Raw genomic sequence first — 19356 nt, forward strand, 5'->3', positions numbered from 1 at the left:
TGACATTTAGTGCCTCAAAGATAGAATTCAGTCAAGACAGTGTACGATTATTATTCTATCAGTGAAACCAAAAAGGACTAAGTGTTTGTTTCGTCTGTCTGTCAACTTGACTCTTAGTTTTCAGACATCAATTTGAGAGTAGATTGATGGATTTTGTTAAAACTTCATATATTGGTAGCTTAAAAGATCAACTACAAATGTCACTTAAGACATTGGGCTAAGTCACTGGTTGCTCTCCCAACAATGGTGTAGATAGGCAAGAAATTACAGCAATTAAAAAAAGCAAAACAAAAACAAAAAACCAGTCAGATTGTACATTCAAATAGAATACAGGTTTATTATGTAAAACAACTCTGAACTACAGCACATATCACTGTTACACAATATACATGTATCAATGTAACAAGATCCTCAAGATTGTAGAATCAGATATCATATATCCTGCTACAAGTACACAGGACCATCAAAATTTAACAAAGAATTTATTTAATGTGACTGCATAAATCAGCATTCCTGTACAAATTGTCTTGATGTTTACTAGTAACGGAGATTTCTAATAAGTTTTATAAGCATTTTACAGCAACGTTTAGATCTCATTCTTACAAATAGATCAAGGAGGAAAAAAACAAAAAGGAGGAACATCCACAATAGAATTATATACCCACTGAACACATACATACCAATTCTGAATGTAGACTAGCTTCAATGGAAGTGGTCCTTTATTATGCACTTATCAATATACATTTAATGTATAGTTATGCATGTATGTATATATATAGTATATGTACAATTAATGCCATGTATATGACATGAGTAACAAGAACAAAACGTAAACAATAACAATTTTACATTCATGGGTCACTAACACTATTAGGAGAGGGGAGAATGCCAGACCTGAACTCTTTTTTTTCTTTCTTGACCAAGCTTCAACAACCTGATCAATTTGCCTCCCAGAGTGTTCAGTCAAATCCAAGACTGAATTCCTCCCATAAGATCCATGTCTAATGTGGCCGGAGGAAAAAACAGAATCAACTTGACTGGGATTTGAGAGCAGTAAACACAACATCTGAGTTACACAGTCACTGACATTCAGTCCTGTCCATATCTACTACAACATTATAGTTGCTAATTATGATAGTCAGCATTTCTCATATGAGAGCCAACAGATGAAGACCTTTTCAAGGTGGGATCCAGAATCACAAGGTAGGGAAGTATTCAAGTAATATAAGTCTCACATCAGACATGTATGGACTTCGATGAGGTTACAATTTCCCAATCACCAAGTGTCACAACTTTGATATCAAAATATTCATCTTGGATGTACTTCCTTTAATTCTTTATAGACTTTTAGCATCATCACTATTATTGCACCACAACAGACCAACTAACCATTAAATGTTAGCATAATGTATAATGTTCATCAATATATTCATTCAATTGTATCCTATAATGATTATCTGACCCTATCCACAAAAACACTGTCTACTAATTATTGGCCACAATTTCCAGTAATGAGACCCTGTCATGCACTATACAAATAGGAATTTAACGATAGAAATACAAAAGAGATGAAACAAATGCCTGTAATTACATGTGAGCTGAACCATAATTTCATTGTATGTGAAAAGTATCCTCTATTATATACCACACTTTCAGACGTTTGTTGACTCCTGTGTTACACAAGATTTGTAGGTAGACTGAGCAGCAGAAATCTAATGACAAAATGAGTTTTCTTTAAGACACCTCCGAAGTTATAATGAGCAGCAGTATAACATGTTGTGATAACAACATCATTGTGGCATTTTGGAAACTACAGCAAATCTGAAAATAATGTGCATTACAACTAAATTCTGTCAACTTAAGCATATTATGAAGGACACAATTATTTCCAACTGCTTTTTCTGTTCTGGCCAATTTCATATTTGAATTCATTAATATAACTTGAATATTCCTCTAGTTCAACATTTTACCACAGTCTTGCTCAATATCTCCATTTGAAAATATTTTACATTTCTGTAGAATTTTCCATCTTCATAGAATTTCATTCCAGAATAAAAAACATATAAATACAGCAACAATTCCTAGTATCACAATATTCTACTTTAAATAACAAACAAAATGGTCATAAATGTGAATCAGTTCAAATACTTATTTCACATTTTACAATTTTTTTAATGTAAATTTGCATGTATATTAACGGTTATGCAACCAAATATATGTACCATGTAGTTTCAAAAAACATACCAGTATATCCATGCATATAAACATTATTATGTTGAGATAAGTTACTACAGTATTAAAGCTGGGCAATTTTTATTTTAACATAAAAATTTGATAGAATGCCACAAATACAAAAATGTTACAGTATTCAACCCAATAGGCACCTGGGGAGCTTAAATAATTAAAAAAAATAAAGGGGGCACTTGATAGCACCAAATGTGGATTACCCTTTCATAAAATCAGTGCACAAACGAAGCCATAACAGAAACTATTGGTTGTCATATTTTCAGCATGCGTTTACTCTGAGGTAAGTCAAATTGAGGCTTCATAAATGGATGGGGGCACATATAGGGGCAGGGGTGCTTACAGGGTCGAATATGGTAGATATTCAAAGTAACGATAATTTCAAGAAATATCAAAAGTTCTAGGATTTGTTTTAGTAATTTTGCCACAGCTCCAAAAATACAAGTGTTTAAAGTATGACTGCAGTACATTGAATATCCCAAATAAAATATCTTTGGAAATAATTTCACCAGTAGCTGGCTACTGGTATGTTTGTAAATTTCTTGCTACTGTTATATACACTTGGTTTATTTTTCTTAGACATTAGCACTAGCCTTTATAAAACAAAACTTGTTTCACTAGTTCACCAAACAAGGAAATATTAGTATTATTATATATTATATAAAAATGTATTGCATTTCTAAGTTTTTTCTAAATAAACTTTTAATATTACAACGTGAAAATAATTACATTGTACTTGGTTATCTATTATCTGTAGAACAATTATGAAATGAGTCTACCGTATTCACTTAAATTAAGTTTTTCTGTCTTCAGACAAATTTTGAAATAAGATTTTGAAAAAATTGACAAATACACATTTCTTCAAAAAGAAATAAAATTTACTTAAATAATGCAAAATTTTACTTTGGATGAAATAATCATGACCGGCCAAACCCTTACCTTTTTTAATTATTACGCAGAACTTTAAGTCACATTGTGTTTATAATGACATGACAACATTCATTTTAAGCAGTTTCAAACTCCTCCTATAAATAGTTAGTATAATGAGCTTAAGACATGTATGGCAATATCATCAACAACCACTGAAGATATTATCTCAACAAGGGAAAAGAGATTTAAAGCTTTTCTAATTTTGAGACAATTGCCAGGAATCCCCCTCATGTATAACATAACAAAATATTGACCCATTTTTTTTCTAATTTTGCGTAGTTTGAATTTTCTCTTTGTAAACAAAATATATTTGCATTGCCATGAGATGATCTATAGGCGTCGATTATGTATATGGTCTGATTGGTCCGAGTAATCGGGCTGCGTTTCTCTGTCTGGCCTTGGGGACATGGGCTCCTGAATCACTGCCTGTAATGCTACAGGTGTAAGCCACTCTTTTGGTAAGGCCCGCTCCAAGAACGGTATACAGGTACTGATGTATGCAAGTCTGTTCACCCAACTTGGCAGTTCTTTCCCGCACAGAATCTATAAAGAATTAATAAAAATAAAGAGTTTTACAAAACTGTATTAAAGTAATTTACTTAAGTCCGCAAATTATCACTATGGTTTAACTCATTCACCAGGTTTGATAATTAAGCTGTGAAAAGCATTCAAATGAACCTGTATATATCATGATGCCTTATAAACATTACTTACAACACAGAATATATGCACTGTAAAATTCTTGTTTGTTATGCCTTATGTATGTTTAAATGGAAACATACCGGTACCTGCATAAATCAATTAACAGTTACTAATCACACCGTAAAAACGTAAAATGAATTTGTTTATCACATGTTGGCTTTATGGTCTGATGAAAAATCTGCCAAAAATCATTTTCAGCTCTTATTTGTACTTGTAAAATAAAAACTTAAGCATTTCAAGTATTGTAAGTCTCAAAATGTTGGTAATTATTGATGATGAATTAAATATTTCAAAAGCTCTTCTTGGTCCGCTGTCTTTCTTATAAAGAAAGACAGAAATTTTATTTTAAGAGAAATAGTCATTGTTAATCATAGACATTTACCTGGGTCAATGATGATGAAAAATGATTACAATTATTATTCAGTAGGTGGTAGCGGTCGCCACGGAATCCCTTGCCAAGTTGTTCAACGATTCTCTTCACATCCTCTGGCATAAAATCAGTTGTACCAATGTGGATAGATTCTCTGGAAATATCAGTACATTTGAAATACACTAGAATTCATTTATATAACAGGGATAAAGTGTGTCTTGCCAACAGCAATACAAGAACAATCTATGGCCCTGAAAAGTTGCATGTCATCTAATAATTTAGTTTTAGATTCAATCCTGTGCAAGGCATACATATTGAATTTATAGATGGACTTACTTGAATTTGAACTGTTCGCCTAAGTCCTCTGCATCCCGAGGCGCAATCTCAAAAATACCAGACATTGGCAGTGGATGACCTCCATATCCATATTCTGTGATAAAAAAGATATATCACAATCTTGGAAGATAATGGACCAAATACAATATCCAACATAACTTGTTCATGTGGTATGTATTTCTTTGTGCTCTTTAACATCAAATAATATTGCTAGAAGAATCACACTGTTATGGTTGTTTGCAATAAGCTTACAGATAAACAGCAATATAACATATCTTTTTTATTATATTTGATTGATAAGATGTAATACTCCTTGTGACAAGTTTACTTGTCTTACCAATTCCAAAGACTTCTACTCCAGCATGGAACACTCCTATTCCAAGGTTGGTGGTGTACTCATTAATCCAGTACTGCAACAGATCAATCAAGCTGCATTTAAACCTTTATAATGTTGTTCATAGCAAAACAAATAAAACAATTGTATCAGATCTTGTGAATACAGTAATAATTTCTTACAATTAATGTTCAGTGTGAAAGTCTTTTGACAAAGAAATAAAGACTACCGTTCAATCCTTCATTTGATATAGTTGTAGAAGGAACAGGGAAAATACACATTCCTGTCGAGAGCCCCGACCAGGAATCGAACCGGGTAACACCTCCGGCGTGGAAATACACAAATCTACGGCTCTACCGACTGAGCCAAAGAAGCATGCTCCGTCAGCTGAGTGACAGAGACCGTATTTAACACTATGTACAAGTCACACTGACCCGCTCCTTTTACATAGTATTACACCTTTTTATATGTTAAATAAAATGAACAGCTCATTCATATTATGTAACTGAAAATAAAAAATATACCAGCTCATTATATTGTTTTATTAGTAAAATATAACAATAACTTTCATTTGATTAAAAAAACCTTTATATTTGGACATATCAATTATTTCTAACTATATTAGTCAATCTTTAGTAAAATTGATATTTGTAGATTCTATTTAAAATAAAAACAGGAAATCAAACTTATCATGAATTGTTTAATATGTGAAAACAAAGCTACTAAAACAGAGTTCATTTTAACAATAAACATGTATGAAGGTGTGTAACACCGTAAACTTACCATGTCATAGACATTAACAATGATTGGTTCTCTTGCCATTTTCTCCTTTAACGAAATAGATCCTGAGATTACCAGCTGATTACTATAAATTAAAATATGAGACTCAATCTGTGTATCAGCAGTTCGCCTGTTTAACAGAAATCTAGCAAGTTCCAATACATGGAATCAAACGAGATAATCTCGCACACTCGACATGATTGATCATGGATGTAACAACATCGTATTATAATCAAGGAAATTGACAGCTCGATGAGTCATTCACTTATCTATTTGTCCTCATGCATGTGTTGTCTAACCACAATACAACTGATCAATTCACCTGTTTATGACCAGACAAACTATCTCCATTACAAGTATAAAGTTTTAAAGCGCACTAACGTCACCGGAATTCTATAACCACTTAATCCCCATGAAAACAGAGCAATTTTATCCGGCAACAACAACCTGCGGCTCCATGTTGAAGCGGAAGCTGAGGATTGATGCTCCTGTGTACTACGTCACTTGCAGCAAAAATCAATGACGTATATTACATTTGTGATAATAGGGGAACCTTGTACGCCTACTTCCAACCCGGCGTCCACGGAACGTGAAATATTGCAAGAGTTACAGTAAAAAAAAAAAAAAAAAAAAAAAACACACACAATGATCCAATAAACTAAAAACTTGAATATAAATAAAAAAACATTTATGATGGGAAGTGTTGTTGCTTTTTTTTATTTTGACCGCTCTTCCTAAGAACAGAGAGAGATACTATCTAAATCTGATTTAAAGGCTCACTACCTTTCCGGAGCAAAACATAAAGGTTTCTTTAAAACATTAATAACATCGGAAAATATATACTGTGGCCTAAGATGAGGTTACAAACCAAATAATTATATGCAAAATTTCCTGCGTAATATATGATAACAGTGGAGATGATTTCGCTGTTTTGCCTTCTGGTTCAGTGAACTGATAGTCACAACTTAACTACCGCGCGGTTTCAAGAACGACGGCGGGAAACATAAGACGACCCGCGTTATGAAAATTAACATTTTATTTATTTTAATCAAATTGTTCAGAAGGTGATGATACATGTAGTATTAACAGTAAGTTGATAACTTTTGCGACTCTACAAATTTTTCGATCTCGTTTTACATTCCCATCTAAAAAAAAATAAAAGCCGTTTCGGAAAGGTAGTTGGCCTTTATGAGCATATTTAAAAAAAAATGAAATAGCGTAGTGAAAAATTGTAGCAAATTACTGTATAGTAATTAATGTTTAAACTTATTTTATAATGTAAAAATAATGTCAATTGTTAACTAAAATACTTAAAAGTAGTCGGAAAAGGAGCATGCCCGTAAATGCAACGATGTTTTCGTTATTATATAATGACATCATGAACTGAAAAGTCCTGTAACTTTCCCCTGTTTAAAATTATATGTGCTGTAAACGGGAAAAAATCTAATATGTTTATTTTTCCTCAGTAAACTATTGAAAACCATAAGGTTTCATGAATATTAAAAGCTATGAAAAGTATTCATAGGCACAGACCAAACTGTATGATGCAGTTAAAGTTCTTATTTTCATGCTTTATATATGTTTAGATGAAAACATACCTGCAGAAATTACTTTATAATTACTAATAACACTGTGCAAATGTGAAATTAAATTGTAGACCAGAACTACTGATTTCACTGCAATGTATGCGTAAATATAATATTTGTTGGCAATACTGCCAATATCCATTTTGAGCTCTTATTTGACTTTGTAAAATTAAAATCTATGCATTGTAAGTATTGTAATTATCAAACTGTTGGTTGCATTTAATGGTGAATAACATATCTAAAGCTTTTCTTGATTTGAAAGTATGAAAAATACGGAACATATACATTTTGTACGTCTTATAAATCACTTCTTTAATGCAGTTGAACAGAAACAATTTAATCAAAAATATGTAAGCATGCATCATGGTTTGCATTATTTATTATATCTTTGTTGACTTGTAACATTGTTTTGTTGTTTGTATTTTAGCGAAATATGTATGTGAACATAGAACACTTCAGGTAAAAAGTCTACATGGTTCGTAACATATTCGTGTCACCACTCACCAAATAACCATGCCATCAGCGTTTGTTTGACCGGATTTTATTTTACAAAATAATACACTAGCACATTAAGTCACTTTTTATCTTGTCATGCATAATGAATGTATGAGGCTTAACGAGATCGGGATTGGATCAAAACACATTCGAGATGGACTCCGCATGTAACAGTAATCATGATGTTTAAAGGTTTATGGAAGATTTGAAATAAAAAATCAGAAGATGGGCCTCAATTAGTCCGCTAAACCTGCCTAAATTATTAGGCTTTTTTAATTGCCTATATATTTATGTTTTATGCAAAAAAAGAAAAAAAAACCCTAATAATATAGGCAGGTTTAGCGGACTAGGCGTCAATAAGCTTAAGTTAGCCAGATATTTAGATAATACATGTACATGTTTGTATTGTAAATAAATCTCCGAGTAAACTTGAAGAGGTAGGCTCGAACTGGTACTCGCGAAAAATACTTGATCTGCAGTAACTTCAAAATGGCTGCATTATGTAAAATTTACGCTCACGTCATTCATTGATGTGGAGGTAAGTCTGCAGTGGAAATCAAATTTAATGTCTACAAAATACTATCAAAATGATAATGCAGCTTATGATTGACAGGTACGGTACGTTTCGTATATTATAAGTAGGCCTATACGATGTACGTTCTTGATCTGCGGTCACCCTTAATAGCGACAACAAACGACAACAGACGACAACACGTTAAATACGCAGAAAAGTTAGTGACAACACAAGATATGTTATTCAATACATTAAAATGAATATTTCTACCAAGTTTTATGAAGATTGGTGCAAAAATTAAGTAATTAGATTTCTAGAGCAATTTGAATATTCTGAAATCGGCCGCTCAACGATAGATCAAGTGACAGAAGTGTGTCGTGACGGTTATACCGACAACACATCGTAACATCGAAAATATTTTATTAACCTAACGACAATATAGGATATTTTAGGCCTACAGTATATGTACTGAGTAAAAAAAAATATTCTGACTCTGGGTTGGATACAGTGTACAAGTTTCTACTTACCTGAAATTCAGTCGCAATCATCTAAAACGCTTGTGTCAACGGGTGTTTATCATAGACGTTTTATTAAGCGTAAACATTATACAACCAAAGCACATGGAGAAGAACGTGTCTTGAGGAAACAGTTAGGTAAATCACACTCAGTAAGTAATTATATAACGGAAAAGACGATTGAAGGGTGCATACTTAATTGTTGTCTTTTTACGTTTAAAAATCCTGTGTCAGTGCAGCTTTAGGTGCGAACATCAGCTTATGCAATAAGATCACCTTCATAATCATACAACCGGCTGGGATACAACTGTCATTTGCAAGCCGAAACGTCCATATAACTAGTTACAAGTAAGTAGGTATTGCACATCTAACATCAGAAGCTTTTATTAATGGCCATGATTACTCTCGTTATTCTGGTTTTACTAGATATATTCAATCTCCATTTTTTATGCCATTGACTTGTAGAGGGCGTTTGCTGCAATGCATCTTTTAGTTTTACTTTGCAGAAACATACATAAGGCCAAGATATGTTGATAGACCTAGTTTACTTGCAGTTGGTGGCTGTGCTGCTGTGACCAGAAACATCTACATATAGTTTCTTATACAGTTAATTTCTACTGAAATTAAGCAGAATATGGATCATTTGTAATAATGGAGGATAAAATGGGACTAAAGAGCATGTGGTGTTGATGTCTGTTCAATCATTTAGCAGTTTTTGCCCCACCATCATCAGATGGAGGGCTATTTAAATTGCTTTTCGTCCGTGGTCTGTCCTTCCGTCTGTTAATATTTCTTTTTATCGCTATTTCTCTGAAAGTACTGAAGGGACCATTCTCAAATTTCACATGTAGGTTCCCCTAGGCTAGTGCATATTGAATTTTGTAACTGATCGGTCAACAAGATGGGCACCAAGCAGCCATCTTGGATTTTGAAAGTTAAAAAAAAAGTTTGTTTATACCGAAAAAATAAAATTTTGTTACCGCTATTTCTCAGAAAGTACTGAAGGGATCTTTCTTAAATTTCATATCTAGTATCCTCTAGGACCCTAGTTGCGCATATTGTGACTAATCAGTTAACAAGATGACCGACCGACCGCCATCTTAGATGTTGGTAGTTGATATTTGTTACCTCTATTTCTCAGAAATTACTTAAGTGATCTTTATCAAATTCCATACCTAGGTTCCCCTTGGGCCCTTATTGTGCATAATGCATTTTGGAACTGATTAGTCAACAAGATGGCTGACAGGCCGCTATATTGGATTTTGATAGTTCAAGTACATTATTACCACTATTTCTCAGAAAGTGCTGAAGGGATATTTCTCAAATTTTACATGTTGGTTCCCCTAGGGCTCTATAACCTAGTTGGGTAAATTACATTTTGAGACGAATCGTTCAAAAAGATGGCTGTCAGGCAGCCATCTTGGATTTTGATAGTTGAAGTTTGTTACCGCTATTTCTCAGAAAGTACTCAAGGGATCTCTCTCAAATTTCATTCGTAAGCTTCCCTTGGGCCTTAATTGTGCATATAGCAATATTGGACTGATTTTCAACAAGATGGCCGATAGGCCACCATCTTTGATTTGGAATGATAAGTTTGAAAAGCAGAGAAAAGAAGAGATCCCTCTTTAAATTGTCAGACGTAGATTTATTTTTGGTGGGCCCCAAAGGGATCTCCTAAGCTTTTTACTTGATATTTTTTCAATGAACATATACATGTAAGAGATATAATTTAATGTCATCGTCTTTTTGCTCTGCCACCAATTGTAACGTCACAACCATTCTTTCTGTACCAATGGGGACGACGAGACGTGTATGAGTTCTTTTTTGGGATGAAATGCGATGAATGACTTGACAAAAAAGATACAGTTCTGAAATTAATTAACCCACAGTGAATCCAATAACAGCACAGTATAAATCCACATCTTTCATCACACTAATCCTGGTCAGGCTCTTTCACACACAATGTTCACACAAGTCTATTTACAAGAACATCCTCACAAAGTAATGGCACTTCCACCAACATCTAAAACTACAGGGAAAACTGTCTCGTATATAAAGCGTGCACCTTTATTTATATGGCTTCAATAAGAATCAATATTCAGTTAATTAACACCCAAATTATTCTATTGACCAATCCTAAACTTTTACCTTATGCACATGCTCAACCTCATATGGACCAAGGCCATGTCCGCAATGCAACAGTAACCAAAATCGTGTACTGGGTATACATCTCTACCTAGATGACCACTACTTTGTACACAACTGAATTTCAGTGTCTCCATAAACTAAAACGTTTGAATGGCAAGGTGCTATCTACGAACCAAAGCAAGATGCGTAAACCTATACCAGATTACTATTACAGCCTTTACCGTACTCAAAGGCCTCCGTACTTGAGTAGAACAGATTGACTTTGACTACAACTATGTTCCCTATATACACTAAATAAAAATTTTGTCTTTCCTATAAACATATCAACATTTTGATAAAATGATCTATATTCTCAAAATTACTACATTTATTATAGTGTAATACGAGACCTGCTTTGTTAAATAATCTACAGCTGCTGATTCAATATGTATCTGCAGTGCCGCAATTAATCTTCATTTATTTTATTTATTTTTATTTATATTTGCAGTGTATTCGCAGTGTCTTTGCTGATTCATGCATAAAATAACAAGTCATACAATTAGGTTGATGTGTCACCATGCTGATTTCTAGTGAAATCAAAGTACATTTAAATGTATTTTTGCAAATACATAAATGTACAATGTAAAATTGAAAAATACTCAATTTAATACTAAATTAATGCAAAAATCAAATGGTCTATGTAATCTATGTAAGAATGAAGAAGAAACACAATATCACCTCTTTAGCAATTGTTTTTTCAATGAACCAATTTGGAACAAAATGGAAAAATTAATTAACGATTCCATTGCAACAAGCAATTCAATATTAATGAACAAAACTATATCAATCTATACGAAAAAGAAAGAATTTTCGGAATCTCTAATTATGCGGATCATATAAATAAATGGTGTAATTTTGTAATATTCAACAGTAAATGGCAAATTTGGAAACCAAGGAATCTAAAGAAATTTGAAAATGAGGAACAAAACGCAGATTCTGTAGTGAACGAGATAAAAAATCAACTGAAACTTAAAGCAGATAATTTACTAACATGTACAAATATTATTAAAAATCCTGTAATAATTGTTTTAATAAAGGCCTTAAAATTACATCTAAATAGCTAGTTAAATATGGTCAATTATTTTATTTTACTTTTTTTTTCTGTTAAATTTAAGAAGATTGTATGTAAAATAATGAAGTGTGTGGTGAAATTGACAGAAAAAAATCTAGGGAATGAAAGAATAATGGACTGTTGAATGACAGAACTCACTGCTAATAAGGAGTGAAAGGAGAGATTCTAAAATGTGTGATTTTCTGTGAAATTTAAGAAGGCTGTATGTAAAATATTGAAGTGTGTGGTGAAATTGACAAAAACAATCTATGGAATGAAAGAATAATGGATTGTTGAATGTCAGAATACAGTACTACTATATGAGGGAAAGAGTGGGATTCCAAAATGTAATATTTAAATACAAATATTAATTAATATTGATACAAAATAGTAATTCATAAATTATGAGAGAATGAAATAAGAATGTTGCATATATGTATCTGTATTTGCTGTATATGAGAATAGCTGGCCATTCTTTGTATATAGTGACAGTCTCTGTCACTCAGCTGACAGAACATGCTTCTAAGGCTCAATCTGCACGGCAGAGCCATTGGTTTATCATGTTGCAGACTCATGATTCAATTCCTGATCAGGCACTTGACAGGAATATGTATTGTACACATGTACTCCTAAAAATTTTCCCTGTTCTTCTACACATGTATGCAAACAGAAACATAGTACTGATGCAAACAGAAACATAGTACTGATGCAAACAGAAACATAGTACTGATGCAAACAGAAACATAGTACTGATGTAAACAGAAACATAGTACTGATGTAAACAGAAACATAGTACTGATGTAAACAGAAACATAGTACTGATGTAAACAGAAACATAGTACTGATGTAAACAGAAACATAGTACTGATGCAAACAGAAACATAGTACTGATGCAAACAGAAACATAGTACTGATGTAAACAGAAACATAGTACTGATGCAAACAGAAACATAGTACTGATGCAAACAGAAACATAGTACTGATGTAAACAGAAACATAGTACTGATGTAAACAGAAACATAGTACTGATGTAAACAGAAACATAGTACTGATGTAAACAGAAACATAGTACTGATGTAAACAGAAACATAGTACTGATGTAAACAGAAACATAGTACTGATGTAAACAGAAACATAGTACTGATGTAAACAGAAACATAGTACTGATGTAAACAGAAACATAGTACTGATGTAAACAGAAACATAGTACTGATGTAAACAGAAACATAGTACTGATGTAAACAGAAACATAGTACTGATGAAACAGAAACATAGTACTGATGTAAACAGAAACATAGTACTGATGTAAACAGAAACATAGTACTGATGTAAACAGAAACATAGTACTGATGTAAACAGAAACATAGTACTGATGTAAACAGAAACATAGTACTGATGTAAACAGAAACATAGTACTGACTGTATGTAAACAGAAACATAGTACTGATGAAACAGAAACATAGTACTGATGTAAACAGAAACATAGTACTGATGTAAACAGAAACATAGTACTGATGTAAACAGAAACATAGTACTGATGTAAACAGAAACATAGTACTGATGCAAACAGAAACATAGTACTGATGCAAACAGAAACATAGTACTGATGCAAACAGAAACATAGTACTGATGCAAACAGAAACATAGTACTGATGTAAACAGAAACATAGTACTGATGCAAACAGAAACATAGTACTGATGCAAACAGAAACATAGTACTGATGCAAACAGAAACATAGTACTGATGCAAACAGAAACATAGTACTGATGCAAACAGAAACATAGTACTGATGCAAACAGAAACATAGTACTGATGTAAACAGAAACATAGTACTGATGTAAACAGAAACATAGTACTGATGTAAACAGAAACATAGTACTGATGCAAACAGAAACATAGTACTGATGTAAACAGAAACATAGTACTGATGTAAACAGAAACATAGTACTGATGTAAACAGAAACATAGTACTGATGTAAACAGAAACATAGTACTGATGCAAACAGAAACATAGTACTGATGTAAACAGAAACATAGTACTGATGCAAACAGAAACATAGTAAAACAGAAACATAGTACTGATGCAAACAGAAACATAGTAAAACAGAAACATAGTACTGATGTAAACAGAAACATAGTACTGATGTGTAAACAGAAACATAGTACTGATGTGTAAACAGAAACATAGTACTGATGTGTAAACAGAAACATAGTACTGATGTGTAAACAGAAACATAGTACTGATGTGTAAACAGAAACATAGTACTGATGTGTAAACAGAAACATAGTACTGATGCAAACAGAAACATAGTACTGATGCAAATCATGATTTTTTAATTATTGTTTTAACAAAATGTTGCCTTGAACACCAGCTGTCCTTACTGTGAATGCAGTATTCTAAAATAATTATCCACAGGTGACAACCAGCCAAGATGTCGCGAGACTTAGTCGGGTTTCTGCGAGGGGTGGAAAAGATAGGTCATGCAGTGACTGCTACTCAGAGATCCAAATGGCAGCATGCATGGCGTCAGTCCTCTCTCAAATCTGCTGCTGGTCAAATGGTCAACAAGATGGAGGACCAAGTTAGTGAGGCCATCACAAGGCCAGATGAGTTCCAGGTGAGTGATGATGTTCTATCCTTGGATCCATCAATCTAAGTGAGTTATTACTGTATGTCCTTGTCCATTGATGTTTGTGGGACTAGCTTAAAGGTGACAACATGTCTAGTTATTTAATGGCTAGGTAAGTAATATAATAAAATTGGTACATAAAAAACATGGATCAGGTAAGTAATATAATAAAATTGGTACATAAAAAACATGGATCAGGTAAGTAATATAATAAAATTGGTACATAAAAAACATGGATCAGGTAAGTAATATAATAAAATTGGTACATAAAAAACATGGATCAGGTAAGTAATATAATAAAATTGGTACATAAAAAACATGGATCAGGTAAGTAATATAATAAAATTGGTACATAAAAAACATGGATCAGTTAAGTAATATAATAAAATTGGTACATAAAAAACATGGATCAGTTAAGTAATATAATAAAATTGGTACATAAAAAACATGGATCAGGTAAGTAATATAATAAAATTGGTACATAAAAACATGGATCAGTTAAGTAATATAATAAAATTGGTACATAAAAAACATGGATCAGGTAAGTAATATAATAAAATTGGTACATAAAAAACATGGATCAGTTAAGTAATATAATAAAATTGGTACATAAAAAACATGGATCAGGTAAGTAATATAATAAAATTGGTACATAAAAAACATGGATCAGTTAAGTAATATAATAAAATTGGTACATAAAAAACATGGATCAGGTAAGTAATATAATAAAATTGGTACATAAAAAACATGGATCAGGTAAGTAATATAATAAAATTGGTACATAAAAAACATGGATCAGGTAAGTAATATAATAAAATTGGTACATAAAAAACATGGATCAGGTAAGTAATATAATAAAATTGGTACATAAAAAACATGGATCAGGTAAGTAATATAATAAAATTGGTACTTAAAAAACATGGATCAGGTAAGTAATATAATAAAATTGGTACATAAAAAACATGGATCAGTTAAGTAATTTAATAAAAATTGGTACATAAAAAACATGGATCAGTTAAGTAATATAATAAAATTGGTACATAAAAACATGGATCAGGTAAATAATATAATAAAATTGGTACATAAAAAACATGGATCAGGTAAGTAATATAATAAAATTGGTACATAAAAAACATGGATCAGGTAAGTAATATAATAAAATTGGTTCATAAAAAACATGGATCAGTTAAGTAATATAATAAAATTGGTACATAAAAAACATGGATCAGTTAAGTAATATAATAAAATTGGTACATAAAAAACATGGATCAGGTAAGTAATATAATAAAATTGGTACATAAAAAACATGGATCAGGTAAGTAATATAATAAAATTGGTACATTAAAAACATGGATCAGGTAATTAATATAATAAAATTGGTACATAAAAAACATGGATCAGGTAAGTAATATAATAAAATTGGTACATAAAAAACATGGATCAGGTAAGTAATATAATAAAATTGGTACATAAAAAACATGGATCAGGTAAGTAATATAATAAAATTGGTACATTAAAAACATGGATCAGTTGATTTTGTATTTGAAGTTCAATGATAAAACAATCAAACTACAGTATAGTATTATCTGTGAAAAATATAGTCTTCAAATTATATTTGTAATTACAAAAATGTAAACATTCATGTTGTAATTATATGTTATAAATGTTTTTTGACATTTAAAATGTTCAGTGACTTATTATTTCACTGAAGATTCTAATGCAGCAATGCATGCAAACTTAAAGGTTTTGTATATCATACTAAAATCATTGTGGTCATAGGTTATTCCAAGGGAGACAATGTTTGCTTAAAGTGAAATGTTGTTTCAGAATTCAGTGCAGAATAAGGTTGGAATGATGGCAAGTCAGATATCAATTCTGATTGATACGGTCCGAAGCCAGAGCCAGATCCCTCAGTCAGAAAAACCCTATCCATTCGAAATAGATCCAGAAGTTCTTAATGAAAATGAGACGTTTGGATTTGACGAGAGTGCTACATCACAGCTGGAAGAGGAGATGGCAAGTCAGGGCTTAAAGCTCGGAGACACTACTGTAAAAGTGCAATCTGCTTTCAAGGAAACTGACATGAAATCGTCTGTTCATGATAGCGTTGACTCTACGTCACAACCGCTTAAAAAAATTATTGAAGACATTCATGCTACTGCTGACAGACCATCTCAATCTGTTCAGAAAACTGTTGAAGAAATCATTCATTCATCAGAAGGCAGTAAAAGTTCCACCATAGATGCGACTCATCATATGACAGGTAGCAGTAGTACTGCTGAACATATTGTATCTCCGCCACTGTCTCCACCAACACCAGAGCCTCAGGTTACCACGACGACACAGAAAACATCCACGAGGAAACCCCTGGCAAAAGCACCAGAACAAAAGGTACATCTGTTTTTGAAGGAAGAACTTTGATATTGTTTATACTTTGTCTTTGCAGTATTTTACTATTGCTTTGTAAATAACAGAGTCTGAATGCATGATGTAAAACCATGTAACACATTGATACTTTAGCCTGCAGTATACGATTACAGGTTTTTATGTTGTTTTAAGTGCAAGATTCCCTTGATGAAAATTATTTGTCACTGAATTTCAATCAAATTTTGTTAAGAATAATACTGAAATATGTACCTGATGTCTTGTTATTTGTGTTGTAGCTGCGATCATCCGCCAGAGAAAGAAAAGTTCCCGCTAACATGGTCAGCAGATTGTCCAGCTATGGAGGTCAGTGAATTAAACTTCATACACATTCACTTATGATAGGAAAAGTTTGAGAATGATGACATTTCTTATCATTGTGTAAATTCACTTTTCATAGTTATCTAGTACAGTGTAACTTAAAGTCTTAATTGGATATCACCTGGCCTCAAGATCACGAAACAGACTTAAGTCCAAAATTGTCTTGATTTTAAACTTAGCCAATCAAAAATGATGTTACAAAAACTTACGTCATTTATGATTGGCTAAGTCAAAACTGAAGTCTAAGATTTTTAGGTCACCTGAGACGAAGTCTCAAGTGACCTATTCTAATCGCCTTTTGTCCGTCGTCGTGCGTCGTCCGTCGTGCGTCGTCCGTCGTATGGCGATAAACAATTTACTTTTTCGACTTCTTCTCCAAAACTCCTGAACCAAATTTGTTGAAATTTTGCAGAAACCTTTCATAGCCAAAGGTCAACCAAAATTGTGAATTATATGGTCCCAGCCCCCCAGGGGCCTGAGGGGTGGGGCCAAAAGGGGTCAAATAGGCTAAAACTTCAAAAATCTTCTTCTGAAATTCCAGAAATGGTAGAATCAAATACTCTTCATAGATTGAAAGGTCTTGAGGTCCTTCACAAAAATTGTGAATTATATGACCCTGGGGTCTCACGTTCCCCCCCAGGGAGGGGGTCAAGTTTGCTATAGTTTATATAGGGAAAAGACATTTTTGAGCATTATTTGGTCATTTGTAATAGGAAATAAGTCAAATGTTGTCAGAATTATCAGTATGAGATGGCCATTAAATCCTAATAACAATTTTTCCACGACTGACCCCCAGGGGCCTGAGGGGTGGGGCCAAAAGGGGTCAAATAGGCTAAAACTTCAAAAATCTTCTTCTGAAATTGCAGAAATGGTAGAATCAAATACTCTTCATAGATTGAAAGGTCTTGAGGTCCTTTACAAAAATTGTGAATTATATGACCCTGGGGTCTCACGTTCCCCCCCCCCCCCCAGGGAGGGGGTCAAGTTTACTATAGTTTATATAAGGAAAAGACATTTTTGAGCATTATTTGGTCATTTGTAATAGGAAATAAGTCTAATGTTGTCAGAATTATCAGTATGAGAAGGCCATTGAATCCTATCAACAATTTTTCCACGACTGACCCCCAAGGAGCCTGAGGGGTGGGGCCAAAAGGGGCCAAATAGGCTAAAACTTCAAAAATTTTCTTCTGAAATTGCAGAAATGGTAGAATCAAATACTCTTCATAGATTGAAAGGTCTTGAGGTCCTTTACAAAAATTGTGAATTATATGACCCTGGGGTCTCACGTTCCCCCCCCCCCCCCCCCCCCAGGGAGGGGGTCAAGTTTACTATAGTTTATATAGGGAAAAGACATTTTTGAGCATTATTTGGTCATTTGTAATAGGAAATAAGTCTAATGTTGTCAGAATTATCAGTATGAGAAGGCCATTGAATCCTATCAACAATTTTTCCACGACTGACCCCCAAGGAGCCTGAGGGGTGGGGCCAAAAGGGGCCAAATAGGCTAAAACTTCAAAAATTTTCTTCTGAAATTCCAGAAATGGCAGAATCAAATACTCTTCATAGGTTGAAAGGTCTTGAGGTCCTTTACAAAAATTGTGAATTATATGACCCTGGGGTCTCGCGTTCCCCCCCCCCCCCTGGGGAGGGGGGTCAATTTTACTATATATAGTTTATATAGGGAAAACACATTTTTGAGCATTATTTGGTCATTTGTAATAGGAAATGAGTCAAACTTTGTAAGAATTATTAGCCTGAGATAGCATTTTAACATAATATCCATATTGGTCCTGGCCGACCCCCAGGGGCCAGAGGGTGGGCCAAAATTGGTCAAAATGGCTAAAATTTCAAAAGTCTCCTTCTGAATTTACAAATTTGTTGGAACTAAATACTCTTCATAGATTGGAAGGGCTTTTCAAGGCCCTTTACAAAAATT

At 33.1% G+C, this 19356-nt stretch overlaps 2 protein-coding genes across 4 annotated transcripts in view; one reads left to right on the top strand and one right to left on the bottom strand.

Annotated features, from left to right (window-relative positions):
* Window positions 1–300: 300 nt before the first annotated feature.
* On the bottom strand, window positions 301–6281 carry LOC138318469 (deubiquitinase DESI2-like). The gene is made up of 6 exons (XM_069260839.1): window positions 6019–6281; window positions 5700–5781; window positions 4920–4992; window positions 4583–4676; window positions 4259–4400; window positions 301–3717 (listed from the first exon to the last, which is right to left on the bottom strand). Exons 1-6 carry the CDS (start codon window positions 6045–6047, stop codon window positions 3505–3507), a joined length of 633 nt encoding a protein of 210 aa, XP_069116940.1. The 5' UTR covers window positions 6048–6281; the 3' UTR covers window positions 301–3504.
* Window positions 6282–8834: 2553 nt separating this feature from the next.
* LOC138318471 (atypical kinase COQ8B, mitochondrial-like) overlaps window positions 8835–19356 on the top strand; it is an 85737-nt gene continuing 75215 nt past the window's right edge. The window contains exons 1-4 of one of the 3 annotated variants that reach the window (XM_069260841.1): window positions 8835–8958; window positions 14462–14663; window positions 16503–17066; window positions 17339–17405. In XM_069260841.1, coding sequence (XP_069116942.1) covers window positions 14478–14663; window positions 16503–17066; window positions 17339–17405 — 817 coding nt within the window. In that variant the 5' untranslated portion in view covers window positions 8835–8958; window positions 14462–14477. Of the gene's footprint in view, window positions 8959–8993; window positions 9155–14461; window positions 14664–16502; window positions 17067–17338; window positions 17406–19356 lie in introns of those variants that run through there. The other 2 variants (XM_069260843.1, XM_069260842.1) reach the window with 2 other exon arrangements.

The sequence above is a fragment of the Argopecten irradians genome, chromosome 3 (genome assembly GCF_041381155.1).
Source record: "Argopecten irradians isolate NY chromosome 3, Ai_NY, whole genome shotgun sequence".
Lineage (NCBI taxonomy): Eukaryota > Metazoa > Mollusca > Bivalvia > Pectinida > Pectinidae > Argopecten > Argopecten irradians.

What these genes read in the sequence shown, in the direction of transcription:
- LOC138318469 (XM_069260839.1), bottom strand. Translation starts at nt 6,047, where the DNA reads ATGGAGATAGTTTGTCTGGTCATAAACAG. An exon ending in TTGTTAATGTCTATGACATG is followed by an intron (nt 4,993 to 5,699) that starts GTAAGTTTACGG and finishes GATCTGTTGCAG; the next exon opens with TACTGGATTAATGAGTACAC. An exon ending in GGCGAACAGTTCAAATTCAA is followed by an intron (nt 4,401 to 4,582) that starts GTAAGTCCATCT and finishes TGATATTTCCAG; the next exon opens with AGAATCTATCCACATTGGTA.